Raw genomic sequence first — 24,772 nt, 5'->3', positions numbered from 1 at the left:
ATTGCCCTCACGAGTTAGATTATTGAAAACATGATTCAACCAATTATTTGTTTTGGCACATTTTTCTGTTGGATGACACAACGAGGGATTGATAACATTATGTAAAAATTTCTCAGTTTTTGATGCATTTAGTAACTAGATAATAATCTTATGACAATCATGTGGATTGGGTAAAATCTCAACGTCTTGCATTTATTACCATGTTTGCAATACTTTCTGTATTATCATAAATGCTTAAGCAATAAAAGTGTTACTTCTAGTTCTAATTGAATGTTAACTTGTGCAGCCATTTTGGATGTAATTTTTAGCTGGAAAGCAAGGAGAACCATGAAATTCACAGATACTTTAAGATACTTTTTGAAGGTGGTTGTTGCTGCTGGATGGATGATCATCCTTCCAGTTAGTTATGCTCATACCTGGGATAACCCTACTGGTATCATAAAAACTGTTAAGGGCTGGCTTGGCCATAAGTGGGAAAGCCCTTCATTGTATGTTTCAGCTGTTGTGTTATATCTGGCTCCAAATGCTCTTGGAATGGTATATTTTCTATTCCCTTGGTTGCGGCGGAAAATCGAGAGCACAAACTGGAAAATTGTCACTATTCTGATGTGGTGGGCACAGGTAAGAACTAAGCAGATTATTTCTATGTTTATGCTATAAAGTAGAAACATGTGATATGGTATTCCTTTTTGTTAAAAACCATTTTTTTTTGTTTACAGATCCAAAGAAATAATATGAAAAGCCATTAGAAAATGAACTTTGAACTTGACCAGAGCAATTAAATCTAAGTAGTGGGTTTATTTCAGAAAATGTTGTTTCAACCTAATTGAGATTTTCACATTAAAATGCACGTGTTGGTACAAATTAAGTACTTAAATCTACTGGAGATAAAATACTAATATTGCTTTCTTGCAGCCTCGGCTTTATGTCGGACGGGGAATGCATGAGGGTCAGTTTTCTCTTTTCAAGTAAGTTTAATATCATCTCCTGGTTCTTATGTTTTGGGGCGGATTCTGTTATGATTATTTCCTTTACGCTGCTCTAGTTACATTTGTATTTTCTATTAACTTCATTACGGCAATTCTGTCAGGTACACAATGTTCTGGATCCTACTTCTTGTTACTAAGGTTACTTTTAGCTACTACATTGAGGTACTTTTCTAGCTTGCAACTGTTATGTGTCATCTGCATGATATACTCCTTTTCCTTTTACAAAACAGATAAAAGGTGCCATGACTATGAAAAAATTTGATCTTTAATGGAAGCTTAATTGAAATTCAAAAACTTCTTTGCACTGTAACTCAAAATGGCATAGAACTTAGAAGAGATCAATACATTGTTTGACAGTTTTTGACTCATCTGGTTGAATCTATTGAAATCTGAAGAGGTTTGGGATTTCCTTTCATTATGTATTCATTGTAGTCTGATTTTTAATTGTTATACTTATACTCAACTTTTGGAATGGTCTATAATATCAATTATGGTATACAAATTGCAGGTTAAGCCACTAATTAAGCCTACACAAGCTATCATGCGAATGAATATTCATGCATTTGAGTGGCATGAGTTTTTCCCACAAGGTTAGTTTATTTGCATCATGGTTTTGATAAGACATATAAGAACAAATTATCTCTTTCTAATAAATATGTTACTGGTATTGCAGCAAAAAACAATCTTGGCGTGGTGCTTGCTCTTTGGACTCCAATAGTGCTTGTGAGATAGATGACTGAATTTGTTGAAATTTATTTTTGAAGAGCATAAGAATTTTAACACTTATGTTTTGTTTGTTTCTGGATCATAGATATATCAGTTATTTATCTGCAGGTATATTTTATGGACACACAAATTTGGTATTCCATATTCTCCACCTTGTTTGGAGGTATCTATGGTGCATTTCGCCGACTTGGTGAGGTGTGTCAATTTTGATATTGTCAGAGATTTGATGTGTTTTTTCACCATAGGTTTCTAGAATGGTTCTTCTGTGATTTCTTCATTTGTTGTTTTTTATTTTTGTTGCTGATCTGTCTATTCTCTCTGATTTTAGATTCGCACATTAGGAATGCTAAGGTCGAGATTCCAGTCTTTGCCTGGAGCTTTCAATGCACGTCTGGTGCCACCTACTGGAGAGAAACAAGAGACAAAGGGTCTGAATTTGAAGAGGCCATTCCAGTCGCTTCTGTCACGGAAGTTTGAACAGGTTCTCACATCATCTTTTTCAAAGAAAAGTGATTAGTATAAAACCAGAAAACTAACTTGACTTATACATCCAAATAATGCTGCTATTGTAGGTTAATCCAGACAAAATAGAGGAGTTTGCTAAATTTGCTCAACTCTGGAACCAAGTGATTACAAGTTTTCGTGTAGAGGATCTGATAAACCAAAGGTGATTGTTGCCCTTTAAATCAAAACAGGTAGAGTGTTATTGTTCTTTACAGGAGTTAAGGGTGTTTGATGCAATGGCATGCAGGGAGATGGATCTACTACTTGTTCCTTATTCTTCAGATCGTGAGTTACCTATCATTCAATGGCCACCCTTCTTGCTTGCTAGCAAGGTATTATATTTTATCTGATAGCTCTTCCATGTTATATAGCTTTTTCCTTTCTTAATGTGGCTTTGTTTCTGATCCTTTTTTTCCTGATTCAGATACCCGTAGCATTGCACATGGCTAAAGAGTTTAAAGGAACTGATGATGAAGAACTTAGAAAAAAAATAGAGTATGATGATTACATGAAGCATGCGGTTAAAGAATGCTATGAGTCATTTAAACACATTCTGAGAACAATTGTTGTTGGCCAACAGGATAAGAGGTAAATCTATTAGTTGTTTTGAAGAAGAGGCTCATGATAATGTATAATTCTTTTCTTCTAGGGATGGAATTGAGTGCTAAAAGAAATACCTTATTAATATGATTCACAAATGTTACAATATTTAGAAACCTCTCCTTTCAACTGAATTTTCTTATTTCTTTTTGTTGTTCATATTGCTCAATAATTTATTTGTGATATGAATTTAATAGTGTGATTGATGAGATTATTCGCAACGTGGATGTAAGTATTGAGGATGGTAAGCTACTGGAGAATTTCAACATGAAGGAGCTACACTTGTTGAACTCAAAGATTGTGGAACTCATAGAGAATTTGGTAATGTTTTATTTTTTGTTATTTTTTGCGTCACCTCTCTTATGAATAGTATCTTAGAAGTTCTATGCAATTTTCTTTAGGGATCTGTAGTTAATTTATGCACATGTTTACAGTTGAAAAGTGGTGAGACTACATCTGAGGAGAAAAATCCTAAGACCATATCTGATGTGAAAACTGATGAGAGTATATCTGGTGAGAAAGAGACTATATCTCGAGTTATTATTCTGCTTCAAGACATGTTGGAGGTGGTCACTCGAGATATGATTAAGGATGGGTGAGATTTGTTTTTCAGTTGATTAATTGACAGTTCATATGCATTGGCTATGCTTCAACTGATCCTACCTGATGTTTTATTTGCAGGTTTTTAGATTTAAGCCATGGCTCACTTTTAAGGCAGGAATATGAAACCACAGGTCAAAAGAATTTACAGTTATTTGCATCTGAAGGTGCAGTGAAGATTCCAAGAAATGATGCTTGGATGGAACAGGTACCCTATTTTACTCAACAATTTTGAGCAAATTATGTGTCCAGGTAGATATCAAAAAAATGTTAAATCATTTGAATGGAATGGTTCAAGAATGGGTGTTAATACTTGTTTTTAGTGATGGTATAAATTTTGTGTAAAATGAGTCCACAGGATACTGTATTCTATGCAAATCGAGTCTCTCTGATTCTGCATAGGCTTCACTTGAAACTAGTTTTTTTGTTTGATAGTCACAGACTTGTTTTTGGTTGACAGATCAAGAGGCTTCATTTACTATTGACTGTTACAGAATCAGCTATGGATGTCCCTGTGAACTTGGAAGCACGACGTCGTATTGCCTTCTTTACAAATTCCTTGTTTATGGATATGCCTAGTGCACCCAAAGTTCGTCATATGTTATCATTCAGGTAGGCTTGTTTTGTTGCCCCATAGATCACTATCATTCTTGATAGTTTCATTTTGAATATTAGATGCTTAAAAACTATTTTAGTTGGTCTTTCTAGCATTAAAAAATTAAAAGACCTCTTAGTATTTTAATTTGTCTTTTGTAAGACAACGCAAAAGGGAGCAGTGCGTATGGTAAATTGTTCTTCCAATTTTGAGAGAAATCTTTCTAAGATCTAACCAATCCTAAAATTAACCTTAGATTAAAACTAACTGTAGACTAAATCTATAGACAAAATTTATAGGCATGCATACTATACAAGATTTATTTGTAACTAGGTAAGATGGGTTTGGATTGCCTTAAGGCAACATCCGAACCCATATAGGACTGGGTCCTATCCTAAAGGGGTAACGTGCGCCCAAGTTAAGCCCAGCCTTATACCTTCACGCCACCCTAAATACTCCACGCCACAATAAATAAATTGGCGCCAAAAGAAGGAAGGCCGAGTTGGACTTAATAAAGGTTAAGGTCTCATATAAATAAAGTCAACTTGAAAATACAATTCAATCATTCTTAAAATCAGCGAACTAGCTGTGCAAATAAAAGGTGCGAATTTACTCAAGGATTGTGCGAACTTGTCAAGGATTGTGCGATCTTGTCCAAGAGGACATAGGCTTTTTTTGGTGCAGACTTGAAGTGCTTAGAAGTGCAGATCTGTCATACAAAAGGGATCAGATCTGGAGAAGCAAGCTAATTATTGTATTTGTGCAATTAAGAGAGAATATATAATCTGACCTGTGGGTCTTTAATGCTGGGTTTTTCCTCCTTGGAGGTTTTCCCAGCGTATTTGTGTTTGTCTCTTGGTTACTTGTTTCATTTCTGAGCTTACTGAATTATGGTTTACTAAAATGTTACAAATCTGATTAACAAACTAGGGCATAATTAAAAGACATAAATCTGATTACTGATCTAGGGCACAAAATTAACATGGTATCAGAGCTAAGGTGTCACTAACTTCAGATTTTAGTAAATCATTTGTTGCATATAGTTGTTGTTTGTTTTCAGATAAAAATGTCAGGTTTGAGGGCTGAAGATAGACTTGATAGAGCCCTTGATTTTGCTTCTTGGAAAGTTCGTATTTTATTGATCCTTGCAGAGAATGATCTGCTAAAATTCGTAGAAGAAGAAAGGTTGTCCCCTCCAGAAGATGCTGAAGAGCTGAAGCAGTTCAAGAAAGACTCCCTCAAGGCTAGGAAGATCATAATTGAATCCGTCAAGAATCACCTTGTCACTATCATATCAAAATTTGCGTCTGCCAGGGAAATGATCAAACACTGGAAGGGATGTATGAAGTCAACAACCTCAGCAGGGCCCTTTCTCTAAGACAACAACTTCTTCACATGAAAATGAAAGAAGAAAACTCAATCATAGCCTACTTCATGAAGAGCAGTGAACTAAAGGACAAGCTAAGTACTCTTGATTGCTAAATTTTGGATAAAGATCTTGTTATGATTGCATTAAATGGTCTACCTGATGAATGGGAACCATTCATTCGTAGCATTGGTGGAAGAGCCGATCATCCCAACTTTGAGCGTCTTCAATCTGATTGAATTGAAGAGGAATCTTGAATTAAGGTAAGAGGAAAACTCAAGAATTCTCACAAGGATAATCATGTTCTCTTAGCTAAATCTAGGAAAGGTGGACATTGGAAGAAAGGAAAGAGAAGCAAATACTTTAGATCCTCCTCCTATGATCCAAGGAAGAAGTCAAGAGATTCCTCCCACATTCGTTGCGTCAGATGCGATAAGTATGGTCACTATGCCAGAGATTGTCAGAATGATCCCAAGGAAAGGGAAGTCAATTTAAATGAAGTTGCCGAACAAAGTGAGGATTATCTTCTTATCTCTGCTCTATCCAGCAATGTTCCTATGGACAGTAATACGTGGATACTTGACAGTGGTTCCTCCAAACACATCTCAGGTTTTCGTGAGCATCTTTCAGATCTGATTGAAAAAGACACCAACCTTCATGTGGTAATCGGTGATGATGCTCAATACTCAGTAAAAGGTTTTGGTACTACCTCTTTAAAACTAGATTCTGGTATTTCCTTACAACTTTGTGATATTCTTTTTGTACTTGGTATTAAAAGAAATCTTATTTCCATTTATGCCTTAGAAGATAAGGGTTTGCAAATAGCATTTTCTAAAGGGAAAGTACTCGCTTGGTCTAAGAAATCTAATTTCACAACTGCTCGTGTTATTGGAAATAGATGTGATAGTTTATATAAGCTTACAACTAATCCAATTCAAGCTCTCATCCATGAGGCCCCTGAATCATGCAAGCTATGGCATAGAAGACTTGAACATCTACACTTTCAAGCTCTTCCCACTCTCGGTAAAATGGTTAAAGGTATGCCTAAACTTAGTTTATCTCATGATGATGCTTGTAAAGGTTGTGCAATGGGTAAGAATGTAAAGAATCCTTTTCATAAAAGTGATAGTAGGGCTAAAGAAAAGTTAGAACTTATTCATTCAGATTTATGTGGTCCTATGTCTGTAGCATCTCCTAGCGGTTTCCTGTATTATGTTATCTTCATAGATGATTTCTCTAGGAAAACATGGATCTACTTTCTTAAATCTAAAGAGTCTAAAGAAGTCCTGAACAGATTTAAAGAATTCAAAGCCTTAGTTGAAAACACTATAGGAAATCGAATTAAATGTTTAAGGTCTGACAATGGAGGTGAATACACCTCAGGTAGTTTCTATGACTTTTGTGTTAAGGCGGTAATTAAGAGGGAGTTGTGTGTTCCCTACAATCCTCAGCAAAATGGAGTTGTTGAAAGAAAGAACAGGACCATTGATGAAGATGCAAGAGCCATGATCCATGATCAAGACTTGCAACCTTTTCTATGGGCGGAAGCATCCAAAACAACAGTTTATATTCAGAATAGATGTCCTCATCGTGCTCTAAAGGATTTAACTCTTGAAGAAGCCTTTACAAGAATCAAACCTAACATCAACCACCTAAGGATATTCGGGAGCTCGGTGTATGTTCATGTTCCTAAAGAAAAACGAACCAAGTTGGATCCATCTGGAAAGGAAGGCATCTTAGTGGGATACAACGAATCTTCCAAAGCCTTCAGGATCTACATTTCAGTTCAAAGGTATGTTGAGGTAAGTAGAGATGTAACTTTTGAAGAAGATATTGCTTTCAAAAGATCTAAAGGTTCATTATTTGATAATAATGATATGGTGATTGAAAATCACGATACAATAGTTGATGCTAACCCTGAGATACAGGAGGAGTCCACTGACCTTCCGGATCAGGAAGTTCAGAATGACCCAACAGAACCCATGGACTCTACCGAAATACCTCAGGATATTATGGTCTGCAAGAAGAGACCACTTTGGGTTATGTTGTGACGTTTTCACACATCGCCTCATTGCAAATGGGGACCCATGTTTTTTGCTCGTTTTGTTCGTTTTCGCTTTGCTTTTTCTAGGGTTTTGTTAGTTTGTTAGTTGTCTGGATTTAGGGTCAAGCCTTAGGGTTTTAATTACCGTCTTTTCGGACCAGAATCCAGTCGGTTTTGGGAGCTTTTTGATTTTCCTTTTCTAGAATGCAAATTTTGAATGCAATGAATTCGCCAGAATGGTCTAATTTTCAATTGGAATGTTGATGCAGAGCTTAAATTTGTCTAAGTGTTGAAGATGAAATGTGATTTTTTGTCCAATTGAATATTTTTGACCAAATTTTGACTTTTTTGAATTTTGATCCTAGGCATTTCAAATGATTTGTTTTCGCCTTGTGAAGTGATAAAATGTGTAAAATCATGATATTTTGGCCTGTAGGAGCAAAATCGCTCCTGTCCCTCGGTGAAGGACGGGAGCTCGTTTTCAAATATCTTACTATTCTTGCAGGGTCAAGATGAATTACGAATTGGAAGTGATGGAGAAAGGCGAGATCTTTCCATTGAATATAAATTGAAGATTTTCATGAGCACAGAAATGCCTCCAAGGGAAAAATCGCTCCTGTCCCTCAGTGGAGGACCGGAGCTACAAATCCAATTTTGCTTTGTCCTTGCAGGATTTTAAACGTCTTGACGATGTGAAAAGGTCCAGAGAGGTGCATTTTATCAAATGAATATAACTTGAAGCGTCGCCCAGGGGATCACATAGGATAGCAAGTCCGGCCTGAGTGAGGTCCTGATCCTGAAATTTGGCTAAGTCTGGAATGCCCTGATCCTGAATTTGACTAAGTCTGGAAACTGAAAAAACCTCCAAAAACTAGATTTTGCAATATAACTCCTGGAGGTCTGAAACCACTCTCAAACATCCTGAAAGTATATATGGAATATAACTTAAAGTATAAGAAAGAAGAAACATAGAAGGAAATGTCACTTATACTTAAATGTTATATTCCATTAAAATTGTCCTGATTGAGAGTGCGAATAGTCAAATTTCGCTCGTGTCCTTCTCCAAGGGTCCAGAGCGAAAAGCGCTCCTGTCCCTCTCCAAGGGACCAAGGCGAATCGCTCGTGTCCCTCACCAAGGGACCAGAGCGAAAATGATTAGTTGAGCCATTCCTGACCTTGTTCGGACGAATCGAGACATCAAAGGCATGGTGAAGGACGAAATGAGCATGATAGAGCATCCAGACTTGATCAAAACAATAAAATGCTTAAGTTCGCTCCTGTCCCTCAGGAAAGGACCAGGGCGATATTACATCCAAAGGCACTCATTCACACATGCAAGTCAATCTAACTCAAAGGACCCAGCTAAAATGGCGATTTGGACGTAAGGATGAAGACCTTGGACGTAAAAATTGCAAGAATCATGACCAAATTGATGGATCGCTCCTGTCCCTCAGTCAGGGACCAGGGCGATGAGGTACGTATCTTCTCACTTTTTCATTTTGGTGCTTAAAACACATTTTTTAAATTTATTTAAATGCTAGAAAAAAATCGATATTTAATTAAAAGCATTTAAATAGCGCATGGTATGTATTTATTAATTATTTTTTGCCTTTGTAAAAAATCGAAATTTATTAATTAAAAATAAAGGCATTTAATAATTAATTATTAATTTAATAAAAATCAAAAGGGAGCGCTTGGGTTTATTTTGTCAAGGTCGGCCTTTATTATTTATTTAAAAATCGTTTTAATTGCTATATTTTGCAAAAAGTCGGCCTAAGGTCAATATGAAGGTGAGCGCCTATAAAGGAAGGTGTTTATTTCATTTTCACATCATCATTTATCATCTCTCATATGCAACTTGGAGAAGGCAAAAGAGGAGCGAATTTCATACAAAGGAAGGGCGAAATTATCATTCAAGAAGAGGAGCGGATTCAATCAAAGGTGGTGCGAAACTACTATCCAAAGGAGAGGCGAACTTGAAGTTTCCATTTGAGCGAAGTTGCCTAGGACGTCAAAGACATATCAAAGATGGCGAAATTGCTAACTTGAAGAGGAAATCACGTCCAAGACTTGAAGGGTGGCGAAGTTGATAAGAGGAACGTTCTTTTGAAGATCACATCAAGACTATCGAATTTCAAATTTTGCCTAGGCGAATTCCTTTATTTTGCATTTTAGAGTTAAGCTCTCAAAGAGGTATGATGATATGGATTTATTGTTTTGATTTTGAACGTTGATCGTCATTTCCTTAATTTTGGATTTTGAAATTTTGTTTTGCCTTAGCTCAGTTGTTTTTAGGAAATGATTAATAAAGGACTTATCATTAAGTTTCCTAAAATTTGCTCTCTATCTATTCATTGCAAAATCATGTTACTAATTTTGAAATGTTGTGTAGGCATCAAATGGAGGTCTCTTCAAGGAAAATCAAGCCGGATCAAGGACGGTCTTCGCCAGGACGGTCTTCGCCAGGACGATCAAGCCAAGACAAGGGCGACCTCTTCCAATCCAGCGTTCCAAGGCGAGGTACATCATCTTCCTGCACATCAAGGACACAAGGCGTTAGAACAAAGGGCTCGTTGAAGAAGTAAATAGTTCCAGATGGATTATTTAAAGCAAGCTTCTCAACAACATCAAGTTGAATATCTACCAAGTTCCAAGTGTCAAATGAGGTGGCGTCCTAGTCATCATTTCTCCAATCAGTGAAGTCCATCTCAGCATGTCCAGATTCAATGTACTTAACTCATGGAAGGTGGCACAAACTCCGATGTACCTACCCCGGCTATCCATTGGTCGATTTTTCTAAAAGGGACATGTGTCCAAGCAATACAATTTTATCATTGGTCAAACATTAAATGTTATGTAATGGTTGTAACAAACCCTAATTAGGGTTTTCATTGTAAAATCTTGGCCATTGATCCTGAATTGATCTAAGCCATCAAATTGTATTGTGGGCACTATATAAGCCCAAACATTTCATTTGTAAAGGATGATTAGAGAGAGTTGTAAATAGTTGGAAGAGTTAGAATATAGTTGATAGAATAGCAATTAGAGTAGAATAGGAGGACAAGGCAAGAAATTGTTGCCATTGATTGTAAACAAACTCCATTTTCATTGAAGTAATGGTGAAATATGTCGTTTTCTTGCAATTTGCATGGTTTCTTGTTGAAGTCTTCAATCTTAGATGGTAGATAATTAGATGAATGGAGGAAGTGTGATTGATTGATGGTGGAATTCGTACATCCATACTACTAGCAGTTTGTTGATTGCAGACTTGCCTTGCGTAGTCAACTGGAATCATTCAGCCTAAGCTCAATTTCAATTTGTTGCCTCTTCATTGATATGCATCAACTTGGATGGTATCTATGCCTGCGGTGATGATTTGAACATCATAAAGCTTCCCATAGAAGATCGCACTAGTCTTGTGTAGATGTTCCATTGATGTCAAAACAAGACCTAGTTAGAGTTTCATCAAAAATCAATCATTGCTCCTACATTCTTAGTATTAGGATTAGATCCTCTCTTCGCCCTTATCCTTTTTCCATTTTTTTTTCTAAGTTAGTAAGAGCCTGTGTCCAGCAAAGCAGATCGGAAGTTCAATGTAAGTCCCCTTGTGATTCCAGCAAATCACATCATACCACTGGAGCTTGTCCACACGTAGAGACCCTACATCAAAGAACCTTGGAGTCTACCTAACTGATCCTTTATGCGAATCTTCAGCAGTTAGAGACTATTTTCTCAAGAGAGGATAAGATGCCTTTAGGTATTTTATTCTGTGTATGATTGTGTATAAAATACACGTCAACAGGTTAGAAACACGATTCAAGATGCTGAAGGATTTGCTTCTCCCAAAGGAACCTTTAGAGATAGCAAGAGATTCCAAAATCACGTCAACTACATTTATGTGATGTGTAATATCATTGAGTTTGAACCTCACAATGTCGAAGAAGCTATGTCCCATCATGCTTGGAAATCATCCGTGGATGAAGAGAATGGGTCTATCATCAAGAATGATGTCTGGGACATTGTACCCAGACCCAAAGGTAAGTCTGTTGTTTCTTCTAAATGGTTGTTTAAAATTAAGCATAATGCTGATGGTAGTATTGAAAAATACAAAGCTAGGTTTGTAGCTCATGGTTTTTCCCAAAAGGAAGGAATAGATTATGAAGAAACTTTTGCTCTTGTTGCTAGATATACTTCTATTAGATCTATAATAGCTATTGCTGCAGCCAAAGGTTGGGAACTGCATCAAATGGATGTTAAGATAACCTTCCTCAATGGTGTTATTGAGGAGGAAGTCTATATTGAGCAACCAGAAATTTATGTAATCCATAAAAGAGATTCTCATGTTTGCAGGTTGAAGAAAGCCTTATATGGGCTCAAACCGGCTCCTCGTGCATGGTATGAAAGAATTGATAAGTACTTACTAAGCTTAGGATTTCGTAAGAATGATGTTGATGCTAACATTTACTTAAAGATTTATGATGATGATATGCTTATTTTGGTTTTATATGTGGATGATTTATTTCTCACTGGTGAAAATAAATTAATCATAAGATGTAAGAAAGAATTAGCCTCAGAATTTGAAATGAAGGATTTAGGACTAATGCATTACTTCCTAGGGTTAGAAGTATGGCAAAAATCCAATGAAATTTTTCTAAGTCAAGGAAAATATACTATTGATATTCTGAAAAGATTTAGAATGATGGATTGTAAACCCATGCATACTAACTTAAAGAAGTTAAGTGTTTCTGCAGCTAACTCTGATTTTGCAGATCCATCTGAGTATAGGCAGCTGATTGGATCATTAATGTATCTAGTCAATACAAGGCCAGATATTTGTTATGTTGTGAATGCCCTCAGTCAGTTCATGAGCTTGCCTAAACTTGTTCACTTGGTGGCTGCCAAGCACATCCTAAGATACTTGTGTGGCACTATTGGCTATGGGCTGAAGTATTCGCTTAACACTTCAATCTTCTTGGAAGGCTATTCAAATTCAAATTGGGCATGAAGTGTCAAGGATAGGAAAAGTACTTCGGGTATTTGCTTCAACTTGGGCTCTGTAGTTATCTCTTGGGCATGTAGAAAGCAATCTTTCGTAGCATTGAGCACTGTAAAAGCTGAGTACATTGCAATATTTGTTGCATCCAAAGAAGCAGTGTGGCTTCACAAACTCCTCGTTGGACTATTTGGTCAAGCTAGTGGTCCTACCACCATCCATTGTGATAATCAAAGCTGTATAAAAATGTCAGTAAATCCTGTGTTCCATGATCGGTCCAAACATGTGGAAACGCACTATCACTTCATTCGGGATATGGTGCAAAGAGGCGCCATTCAACTAAAGTACATTAGCACAGATGAACAGGTTGCGGACATCCTTACCAAACCCTTGTCCAGAGTGAAGTTAGAATACTTCAGAGACAGACTTGGTATTGTGGAAAACGGAACCTTGATTGAGAGGGAGCTCCAATCTCAGTGACTCTATCTGCAACACTTTGACCATTCTTTGCTTGTGCGAAAGAATGAATTGTGTCCAATCTATGCTTGTGTGCTAGATGGAAAATTGTAATTATGTAAAGACCCACTTTTATATTACACTTTCTATGCTTGTGTGCTAGAACCATCCTATGCTTGTGTGCTAGGTGGAAGATGTAATTCTATGCTTGTGTGCTAGATCCATTCTATGCTTGTGTGCTAGATGGAACTCTAAAGGTTCAGATTATGTATTCTCTTCTTCCCTAGTTAAGAGGGAGTGTTATTTGTAACTAGGTAAGATGGGTTTGGATTGGCTTAAGGCAACATCCGAACCCATATAGGACTGGGTCCTATCCTAAAGGGGTAACATGCCCCCAAGTTAAGCCCAGCCTTATACTTTCACGCTACCCTAAATACTCCACGCCACAATAAATAAATTGGCGCCAAAAGAAGGAAGGCCGACTTGGACTTAATAAAGGTTAAGGTCTCATATAAATAAAGTCAACTTGCAAATACAATTCAATCATTCATAAAATCAGCGAACTAGCTGTGCAAATAAAAGGTGCGAATTTACTCAAGGATTGTGCGAACTTGTCAAGGATTGTGCGATCTTGTCCAAGAGGACATAGGCTTTTTTTGGTGCAGACTTGAAGTGCTTAGAAGTGCAGATCTGTCATACAAAAGGGATCAGATCTGGAGAAGCAAGCTAAGTATTGTATTTGTGCAATTAAGAGAGAATATATAATCTGACCTGTGGGTCTTTAATGCTGAGTTTTTCCTCCTTGGAGGTTTTACGAGGGTATTTGTGTTTGTCTCTTGGTTACTTGTTTTATTTATGAGCTTATTGAATTATGGTTTACTAAAATGTTACAAATCTGATTAACAAACTAGGGCATAATTAAAAGACATAAATCTGATTACTGATCTACGACACAAAATTAACAGATTTCACTTAGGGGGTTTGCGTAAACGAATATGATTAAATACCCATGTTTTTTGTCTTGGATACTTGTGTTGGATTGTTAGTCGTCAAGGCTATAAGATTTTCAAATATTGACTGAGAAGAAACTGTCTAAACATAAACAAACACAACAACTCCCTATTGGTTTAATGGAGGCTAGTACTCCGCTTGAAACAAGATTTGAATGAATATCAATTTGGAGAACAAATGTTTCTAGGAATTGAAAGGCCATGTTGCATGTGAAGCTGCAACGTAGATAGAGGAATATCATTGAAGCTTGACTTAATAATATTTACTCTTGGTTCAATTCACAAAATAAAAAACACCATAAAAGAGTTAGAGAGATAATAGCCGGAGTGATATTTTAGTAGTATTAGCATGACATCAGCTTTCTATTTCTAGGTTACAATGGATAGCTTTTAGGGCTTTGAGAATACTAATTAAATATCCTAAAGCATGTGTTTTAAAGCAAACCTGTCCAAAGCTGCAGTAAAATGTAGAAAGAAAGGAACTTTAAGGAAGACCTATTCCAAAACAACTAATAGAATAAAACTAATGAAATTGGCCCCAAAATAGGAATGTGCAGCCCTTGCCACTCTTTGGAATAGAGCATTAGAAATAGTTACTGTTTTGATATGGTCACTGCTAAAAAAAGGCTGTGATACCAGTTCTTGCCTAAATTGGCTGTGTCCTGGTCGTGGTCTGTGCCCGGTCCTGGTCCCAGCCTGGTTCGCCCTGGGTCCCACTTGGGTCGTGCCCAGGCGGCTGGGTTCCCTGTGGGTCCTGTGCAGGACCCACAGGTAACCCAGCCGCCTGGGCAGGACCCAGGTGGGACCCAGGGCGAACCCAGGAGGACCCGGGTGAACCCAAGAGGACTCGGCAGGACCCACAGGGAACCCAGCCGCTTGGGCAGGACCCGGGTGGGACCCAGGGCGAACCTAGGAGGACCCTGGTGAACCCAAGAGGACTCGGGTGAACCCAAGCCCGTGGGTTCCCAAAAACGGGGCCCACGGGTTAGAAAGCAATTAAAAACAATAAAAAAACAATTTTTTTAATCTTATTTTTACATCTAAACCCTAATCTGCCCCTCTATGATGCATTTCATGCATCAAAACATGTATTCAACTTATTCTACTTGGATTTTTGAAGATTTTTTCTCTACAATCAGGCTTCTTAATTTTTGTATTTTTCTTCGAAGGTGACGACTACGAAGGTGTGAGACACGCATCAAAGGCATAGGAATCACTGGAGAAGAAAGATTTAGCCATTAAAGGTAAGTAAGTGAATCTGAATTTTTTTCAAGTTTTCAAGAATTTTTCCAAGTTTTTTTCAAATTTTTAAAATTTTTTAAAAATGTTTTTTAAAGTTTTTTAAATTTCTTTTAAAGAAGTCTTGTATATTTTTTTTACACTTTGTATACATAGTATGGGGTTATAATATCGAAGTTTTAATAATTTTTTTCAATAATGTTGTGCGTTCTCTTTTCATTTTAGGTGTACTATTCATATAATCATACATAATGGCTGGAACTGGAAGTGCAAGTGCAAACTTTAGTTCAGTTGCAAATGTCCGAACTGAAAATACCCCCTTTAAAATTGATCAAGATTCACCACTTTGGCATTATACAACAATGATCAACCCAGTGCCTAGTGGTGGGGGTTTTGTTTGGCAATGCAACCATTGTGGCACTGAGTATACCAGCTCATACTTTCGAGTGAAAGGCCACCTTTGTTTCATCCTTGGGCGTGGAATAAAATTTTGGGATATATTAGAGAACAAGAGGAAGCTGATAGGAGAAGTAGCAAAGCAAAGACTGATCATCCTCTTGTCCATCCAAGCTCAATGTCTAAGAGGCCTTCTAGTAGCATTGGCTCCACAAGACCAGTTGGTTCACATCCTTTCATGCAAAACCCACCAGTTAATGTAGTAGAGAATCAGAATGTTGTGGCTTCACGGAAAAGAGGCCCATTGGATTTTGCCTTCAAAAATGAACTGAGAGAGATTGCAGATTCCAAAATTGGATGTTGCCTTTATGGCAATGGGCTTCCTTTCAACCTTGTTAGATCACCTTACTTTCGGGACATGGTGCATACTCTTTGCAATACACCTTCTGATTATGTTTGTCTAGGGTATGAAAAGGTGAGAACCACCTTATTGGCAAAGGTGAAAGCATCCGTAGAGTCACAGTTGAAGGTCATCAAAGATACATGGCAGGAAACAGGTGTGACCATTGTTTCTGATGGATGGAAAGATTGTAAAAATAGGCCATTGATCAATGTTATAGCAGTGTGTCCTAAAGGGGCAATGTTTTTGAAAGCAGTGGATTGTGAGGGGCAAGTTAAAGATGCAAGTTTCATTGCCAATATCTTGATAGAATGCATTGACATGGTGGGGCCTCAAAATGTTGTCCAAGTTGTAACTGACAATGGTAAAAATTGTAGGGCAGCAGGGACTATAGTGGAGGCTACATATGGTCACATCTTTTGGACACCATGCGCAGTAGACTCACTCAATTTAATCATGCAAAAGCTTGGCACACAAATTGATTGGGTGAAAAAACTGTATGCGGAGGGCGAGGAGATTCAAATGTTTGTGACTAATCATCATATGTCACAAGCCATTTTCAGGACCTTCTCCAAGTTGGAGTTGTTGAAGGTAATTATAATTACTAATTTTAAATTTTATTTTTTAATTTTTTAGTTTTAAATTTGTATTTTTTATAGACTTGCATTTGATATATGTTGTGTATTTTGTTATGTCATTTTAGGTTGCTGAAACACGATTTGCATCTCACACTCTCGTCTTAAGACGACTTCTGAAGGTGCGAGACGCCTTGAGGTCTATGGTCATCAACAACTTGTGGAGTGTAAGGAAGCAGTCCCACACAGAAAGAGCTCTAAAAGTAAGAGCATTGATCCTTAGTGAGAAATGGTGGGATGATGTGGAATATGTTTTGAATTTCACTGAGCCCATCATGAGCATGATCAGGTATGTTGATACTGATCGCCCATGTTTGGGCGAGATTTATGATGGCATGGATTGCATGGTGGAAAAAATAAAAGAAGTAATAAATAGAAAAGAAAATGACCCAACGGAAACATTTTTCAAAGTTGTGTAGAAAATTGTTGTTGATCGTAGGAACAAGATGACCACCCCGTTACATCTCTTAGCATTTGCTTTGACACCAAAATTTTATAGTGCAGAGATGCTTGCAACACCAAGGAGGGTGCCACCATATAGAGATGCAGAGGTTGCTTCTGGCTATAGGGCTGCCTTTAAAAAGATATATCAAGATGAGGAGACAAGAAATATTGTCATGAGGGAGTTTGGCCAATTTCTATCTGCAAAAAATCATGATGTTGTAGCTCTTAATGCTAGATATGGGATGGATGCTGATGAGTGGTGGTATGTACATGGTCAAGGCTCCGTTTACTTGCAGCCTCTTGCAATTAATCTTAACTCCCAAGTATGTATCTTTTTATTTTTTATTTTTTATAGTTTTCCAATTCCATTTGATGCTATTATATTTTTATTTTATAATTTTAATTTATAAATTTCTAATTATGTTTTAACTTTTAACAAGTTGCAAGTTCTTCTTCAGCTGAGCGGAATTGGAGTACATACTCCTTCATCCACTCAGTCAAACATAATCGTTTGGGTGCAAAGAAAGCCGAGGATTTGGTCTACGTACACTCCAACCTTCGTTTGTTGTCACATAAGGACCCTGAATATAGTGAGGGTGTAACAAGGAATTGGGATCTAGCCCCTGAGTGTGCTGATTTAGATGCTACAGTTGCACAACTTTGCCAAGTCTCTATAGACGAGGCGGTTATGGAATTTGAGAGAGACATAGCTAGTGGGAGTGGCATTCCATTTGATATTGGTTCAATTGATGCTGAATTTGAACCACTTGATGACCGTGGGCTTGGGTTGGATGCTTTAGATGAAGATGAATATGGAATTTAAATCCCATAGATGGCTTGTAATTTGAATGTTTAACTTTATACTTTATTGTGTCATGACATTTTCACATTTTGAAACTTGAAACTTGAATATTATCTTTTTTGCAAATTATGAATATGATATCACATTTATGATTTATGATATATCAATATGAGAATATTTATTGGCATTGGCAATTATGGATTTATGATTTATGATTTATCTGTTATCATTTATGTATCATTGTATGGGAAAGTTACATTGTATGTTTCATATTTGTATGTTTGAACTGTGAACATATATAATTTTGATATTTGAAGTTTGAACATATATATATATATATTAAAAAAAATTAAAATATATATATATATATATATATATATATATATATATATATATATATATATATATATATATATATATATATATGTATGTACGGACGAACCCGTACCCGTACCCAATTTTTTTTTTTTTTTTTTTGCCGAATCTGCAAATCCGTACCCGAATCCGAACCTGAATCCGAACCGGAACCGGTAACTTAGAAAAAAGGAATGTACACGAGTGATAATTTTGGATTTTAGAGAAATTTCCACATTGAAACATTTGAATCCTTCAGTTCTTTTGAAGAGAAGTGAAACCTTGACCATTCTTCTGTTAACAACACCATCAATCTAGTTTGTTGATATGAAGCTAAAACCCATACTTCAAATGTTTGCAATCCTCTCAAGTATCCTACGGAAACCCTAGATTTTATCCAAAAATCTGCATCAACTATATGAAATACAAGCTGGCTGGATTAATTCTAGAATATAGTTTTTAGATCAACAAAATCCTAGCATGGAAAGCCCTTGTTTATGCTGTAATAAAGGTATTGAGTACCTTCAAACTTTATGAAGTAAGGGCTGAATAGCATTTACTTGAGTATTTAGGGGATGGCTCGAAATTTTTGTCTTATAATTAGGTTTAGAACTCCACATATTTTTGAGAAATAGGAGATTTAGCTTCTTTAGTTCTTTGTGATGAATAAAGTTAGAGGATATTCAACTGAGACACCACTTGTAATCCACCTACAAGGTACACAGATGATAGAATTTAATTATTATTATTTATTTACATAAAATGGGAGTTAACAAAATGATAAGAAATGAATTGAACCATTATGAAAATTGTATATAGTACAAACTTATATATTATGATGTATTATTTGCTTAAAACTGTTAAAAACAATTTGATTATGTTTACGAAATTGTGGAATTTGAAGTACCCACAAATCCTTATGTCCTCAAAATTAGATGCCTTCACCATCATATTTTAGCCTTTCAAACCCTTATTGCAATTCTTTTCCCATCCCACTAATCTTCCATGATATGTATTTCCGAAATCTATATGTAACACAACAAAAACAAGGCAAATGAAATGTATATCCGAGTCCTTGCCACTAACTTCTAGGCCATATAGCCATCCTCAAAAACATTATCATTAGCATACCCAAACTAGCATAGAGGACAAAAACTGATCTAATGTAGCCCCATTCTACTCGATTTGAACAAAGGCCAGTATCTTTAAATTTACTTGGAGTTGTGGGAAGTTGGTTGCCATTATTTGGGAATTTGCCTCTGATACTGGGTCAAAGGATTTTGTGGGAGTTAAGCCTCTAAGACTAGGTCAAAGGATCTTGTGGGCGCAAGTCTCTTAGACCAGGTCAAATGATCTTGTGAGAGTTAAGTCTCTGAGGCCAGGTCAAAGGATCTTGTGAGAGTTAAGTCTCTGAGGCCCTGCCATTGCTTTGGTTTATTGTGTGCCTTAGATCTTATGTTTGCGTAGCATCTACATCTCTTTTCTTAGAATTTCCAGCCCTATTTCCAACTTGTTTCTCCTTCCTTTGACAAAGCTAGACATTCCTACTCATTTTGCACATTCCTTTAGATTATCAATTCATTCTTTATAACCATGGACAAACTTGAATTATACACCTCGTGGTTTCTAATCAATTTCCCCAATTTGAGTTAAAAGTCATCCTCAATGGATGCTATAGTGCACTTTCCTCTCATATTTATTGTAGTACTCATCCCTATCACACTTAAAATCATTGCGATTGTTTTCACAACCATTGTTGCAGAAGGTAAATCATAGCTAACAATCAAGTTTTGCTCCACTATACGATTATACACTTAATTTTGAATAGAAATAATATAGATGTTGTCGGCTTAAATTGCTTGTTGTTATGTTTGATAATATTTGTTATTCGACATGGTATTAATTAATTGTATTGAGTGGGTTGTCAGTCTCGGGTGGTTATGTGTTGATTGGTTGACGGTTGTGTACCTCTCGGCAAGCATCGGGTCCTTTAAATATGTTGTGTACTGTCAAGGAAGGGGGATGGGATTGTCGGATCTAGTGTAATCCTTGGCCGACCATCTTTGGTCTCTTCTCTGTAATAATTGAATGTGCGAATAAAGATATATTTTCTGCCGTGTTTGGTATGCATTGTCATGTACATTATTATTTCTTGTACTTAATTTACCAGTTGTACCAGCAAACATTTTGGCACCGTTGCCTTAAAAGAAATTGGGTCAACCTTGAGTGATTCATGTCTGTAGATCCCATTAAAGGTGAGAAGAGGCCACAGGGTGGTCAAGACCAAGCAATTAGGTGATCTGCCGACCCTCGGCCGGAGGGAGCACAAAGATGAGTCGAAGCCTGGAAGTACTCGGAGTGTTGGGATGCTGGAGGTGGACGTGTAGAGGACGCGCATGTGTCTGAGAGTGCAAGGAAAGCACCGGAATGTAGCGGTCGAAACAGTTCACTCAGGACCGACACACCTGGAAGTACTCAAAGTGTTGGGGACGCTGAAGGTGGACGTGTAGAGGATGCTTGTGTGTTCGAGAGTGCAGGGAAAGCACCAGAACGTAGCGATCGAAACAGTCCACCCAGGTCCGACACACAAGGCGAATACACATGTACCTTCCCAGTGAAAATAATGTTGAACACCCAGGAGAAGCAGAAACTATCGAAGTTCACGGGAGACGGGCCGGAGGACCCGGTATGGCATTGCAAAACATGCATAACCATTTGGGAGTCAAATGGTCAAGATGACAGGGACTACTGGTTGAAGGCATTTCCCGCCACCCTTCGGGGGATCGCCATTGACTGGTACACAGACCTCGATGCCCAACACAAGACGAGATGGAGTGATCTTAAGAAGGCGTTCTAGGAGGAATTCAAACTCTTGAGGGATGATAATTAGATCGTGGCCGAAATCTATAATACTAAGTAAGGGAAAGATGAGAGTGTACGCGCTTACAACCGTAAGCTCAAAGAACTGTTGAACAACATGGGAAACCAGCGAGCCGACGGGTTGAAGAAGAGGGGGTTCACGGAGGGATTGATACCCTCACTGCGCAAGAAGGTGAAAGTAGTGCCTCCGTCCTCATACGTCGATGCGTACAATCAAGCGATGGACATCGAGAGTGAAAATAAAACCTCTCGAGAGAAAAGGAAGACCAATGATGATGAGAGCACCGAAGGTAGTAGTAGTGACAAAGAATCCAAAACCGTACGAGCCCTTCGATGGTATATGTTGAGAATGATGAAAGAATTGAAGGCTGAGAAAGGAACCAGCAATGAAGGTAATGAACTATGGTGTATTGAGTGCAAAAGGGAGGGGCACACGAAAGCTAATTGTCCTAGAAATATGTTTTTTAAAATTTACGAAAGCTAATTGTCCTAGAAATATGTTTTGTGAAATTTGCCAAGTGTTGGGGCATTCAATCAACGAGTGCCCGTACAATTTGAAGATGAGAAGTACACAAGTACTCTTCACACAGAGAGAGTCTAGCCCATCGAAATCATATAATGTATCCCCAAGTGGTTATGGAAATCAATGAGGGCGACTCCAAAGGACATCCTATCATACAGTGGCGACAATGTAGTGAATGGGGACACTTTGTGAGAGACTTCCATAACAAGAAAGACAACATACAATTATTGTGCAAATGGTGTGGACTAGGTGACCATGAAGACACCAACTGCCCAAATCAGAAGGGTATTAATATGTTGGACGTGGAGGAACAAGAGGACGTAGTTTTGGCAATCACAAGAGCACAAACAAAGAAGGCAATGTATTCAAACTCCAGTATGGAAAAGGAACAAGCCGAAATAGAACAAGTGTTGGTGAAGGAACGAGTAACTTCCAATGGAACTGCAAGTATGTCATTGCGGGAGTCAGAGAAGAACATGGTCCGACAGGTACTACAGACAATCGTACCCATCAAGGTGGCAGACCTTCTTCAAATTATGCCACAACTGAGAATGGCAATTGCCAACACAGTCAGTGATGACGCAGTCTTCCAAAACCAATGTAAGCCACACAAGAAGGAATTGACGGGAAAACCATCAACCAAAGGGAATGAGTCCAGTGGTCTAATGTTGTTGACATTGAGCATTGGGAGGAAGCCGACGGTTGTCGAGATGGAAATAATGGGGAAGAAGTTGACAAACACCATTGTCGATGGAGGCTCGGGAGTAAATGTACTGCCAGAAGACACATGGAAATGTCTGGGAAAGCCGAAGCTTTCGCCGCCAACCTTCCACTTGGTAGGTGCCGACCAACATGACATCCAGCCATTGGGAACATTGATGGCACAAAAAGTAATGATTGGGACACAACAATTTTTCTTGGACTTTGTAGTTATCTAGTTACAGAAGAAGGCGTACGATGCACTCCTTGGGAGGGGATAGTTGGTTACTGCCAAGGTGAATCATAACTGGAAGCGAAACACACTCCCGATCGAGAGTGACGGGAGGAAGCACGTCATTGACTTGAGGAACCAGGCGGTGAGTGAAAAACAAGCACCCTCGGACTCTGAGTCTGAGGGTGGAGAGTTAGTTAGGAAAGGCATGGAACCCAACGATGAAGGGGTGCTCAAACTAGAAAATTGCTCTGAAGATGAGACGAGTTCTCTTAATGGATTATTCCACTGGCAGATGGAGGATTATGAAGTTTTCCACCCCGACTGTAACATGCTACAAATTGGCCAAATTGAGGAAGTACAAAGCTCGTCGTACAATATTCATCTGTGCACATCTGACGTTGGTGTGTCTGGGCTGTATGGACAGTTACCAAGTGAGCATGTATCGTATGAACAGAGGTCGCCGAGTGGGAATGCGGAAGTAGCTAAGGTGTATGAAGAAGATTCATAGGGTGAGGATCTGAAATTGGATGCTGTAGAGCCTGGTGGAGAAGCCCCGAAGAAGTTAATACTATACACTAAACGGTTCGCATCAGTCGAAAGCAATTCAACCGTACGGTTCAGAGTAGACAAGTGCAAGTTGTCTCCTGAGGGTCCAGGTTGCGTTGATGTGATGAGGTAACCACATGAAGCTTAGAGCCCCAACTACACCGTACAAACTTGTAATGTCCCCACTTCGAAATAGAATTTAATTAATAATAAATGATAATAATAAAAGTAAAACATTAAAAATTAAATTAAAATATAAAATAATATAATTAAATATGACTAATTAAAAATTAATTAAGTTAATGAAAAGTCAAAAGACATGAAAGGAAAAGTTGTGACTCCCTCAACAATGAGATATAAAAAAGAGAAGAGAACCTCATTTGATAAGGGAGGATAAATTGGAAATGAGAAGTGCAGATCTGATTTAAATAATAAGTGCAGATCTGATTACGAAAGGTTGTGTCCCTTTCAAAGGGTAGAAATAACGAAGAGTTGCACTCTCTCACAGGGTGCTAATGGTGAAGGGGTATGTCTCTTGCCAAAGGGCATACATGATGAAGAGGTGTGACCATTGATTAGAAAGGATAGGTGTGTAGGCAGAGGCAAGAGAAAGAGGGAAGATAGCAGAGACATCGAAGGTACGTATATGTATGTGGATGTGTGTGCCACACACACACATAAATATGCTTGTAATTTTGATAGTTATGTCATGATTATTGTAATGTGTAGGTTTCAGAATTATGTCATGATTATTATAATGTGTAGGTTTCAGAATTAAGTCATGATTATTATAATGTGTATGTTACAAAATTATGTCGTCATTATTACAATGTGTATGTTACAAAATTATATCTCAATGTGTATGTCACAAGATTATAATTTAAATAATAATGATAATATGTATTATAAATTGGATGATATTGATAATATGAATGGTTATGAAATGTTGGATATCAATGAATGACAATAATATGATTATATGATGGAGGCTATTGGGAGGAAATCTCGGTAGTCTAATTCAGGGATTATGATAATCCCTGGTAGACAGTATATACTGAATATCTATATGCATATATATGGCTTGGTTGGCTAAGTTCATCCAAGAAGAGACGGATCTGGCCGGTCCCCTCTGAGGACTTGGATGATGAGGTGCATCATCCAAGGCAAGGAATTGACATAGGGTCTTCCTTGGATGGCTTGGGTGTAATAAGACAGGAATTGAATTAACCTTCGATTTCCTAGATGGCTTGGGTGTAAGAAATTACACCTAAGACAGGAATCGAATTAACCTTCGATTTCCTGGATGGCTTGGGTGTAATTTCTTACACCCAAGACAGGAATCAAATTAACCTTCGATTTCCTGGATGGCTTGGGTGTAAGAAATTACATCCAAGACATGAATCGAATTAACCTTCGATTTCCTGATATGGCTTGGAACCAAGATGGGTTCCAAGAAGGCAAGCCCCACAGCCGCCTAAGGACATGTGCCAGTGCTGCACTCGTATCCTTTTTAAGAATTGAAATTAGTGTTAATGGAGTAATTAAACTTTAATTACAAATTAGATTAGTTATGTATATATTTTTGTTGTGTTCTAACAATCTGTTTGTAGGATAATGATCTCTAACTAGTAGGGACATTACAAAACTAGAGAAGCCGAGTGCTGGAAATCTGTACGGTCAAGGGAAAGCCGGGGAAGCAGACTTGACAGCAGGACAAAATCAAGAGAGGGAAGGAA

At 37.7% G+C, this 24,772-nt stretch overlaps 2 protein-coding genes across 4 annotated transcripts in view; both read left to right on the top strand.

Annotated features, from left to right (window-relative positions):
• LOC131048354 (callose synthase 3) overlaps positions 1-24,772 on the top strand; it is a 218,098-nt gene that overhangs the window by 116,163 nt on the left and 77,163 nt on the right. For 2 of the 3 annotated variants that reach the window (XM_057982286.2, XM_057982287.2), the window contains exons 16-29: positions 287-621; positions 916-968; positions 1,091-1,151; positions 1,498-1,579; positions 1,663-1,712; positions 1,824-1,910; positions 2,044-2,196; positions 2,288-2,382; positions 2,467-2,551; positions 2,644-2,807; positions 3,017-3,140; positions 3,254-3,414; positions 3,501-3,627; positions 3,880-4,031. In XM_057982286.2, coding sequence (XP_057838269.1) covers positions 287-621; positions 916-968; positions 1,091-1,151; positions 1,498-1,579; positions 1,663-1,712; positions 1,824-1,910; positions 2,044-2,196; positions 2,288-2,382; positions 2,467-2,551; positions 2,644-2,807; positions 3,017-3,140; positions 3,254-3,414; positions 3,501-3,627; positions 3,880-4,031 — 1,729 coding nt within the window. The remainder of the gene's footprint in view (positions 1-286; positions 622-915; positions 969-1,090; positions 1,152-1,497; positions 1,580-1,662; positions 1,713-1,823; positions 1,911-2,043; positions 2,197-2,287; positions 2,383-2,466; positions 2,552-2,643; positions 2,808-3,016; positions 3,141-3,253; positions 3,415-3,500; positions 3,628-3,879; positions 4,032-24,772) is intronic. The other variant, XM_057982289.2, reaches the window with a different exon arrangement.
• LOC131048355 (uncharacterized) lies at positions 16,653-17,899 on the top strand. Its single transcript, XM_057982290.2, has 2 exons — positions 16,653-17,320; positions 17,438-17,899. The coding sequence occupies exons 1-2, from the start codon at positions 17,000-17,002 to the stop codon at positions 17,597-17,599; spliced, it is 483 nt and encodes a 160-aa protein (XP_057838273.2). The 5' UTR covers positions 16,653-16,999; the 3' UTR covers positions 17,600-17,899.

Source organism: Cryptomeria japonica, chromosome 8, assembly GCF_030272615.1.
Source record: "Cryptomeria japonica chromosome 8, Sugi_1.0, whole genome shotgun sequence".
Classification (NCBI taxonomy): Eukaryota; Viridiplantae; Streptophyta; class Pinopsida; order Cupressales; family Cupressaceae; genus Cryptomeria; species Cryptomeria japonica.
The sequence above is the reverse complement of the archived record's forward strand: the minus strand, read 5'-3'. Positions and strand labels throughout refer to the sequence as shown.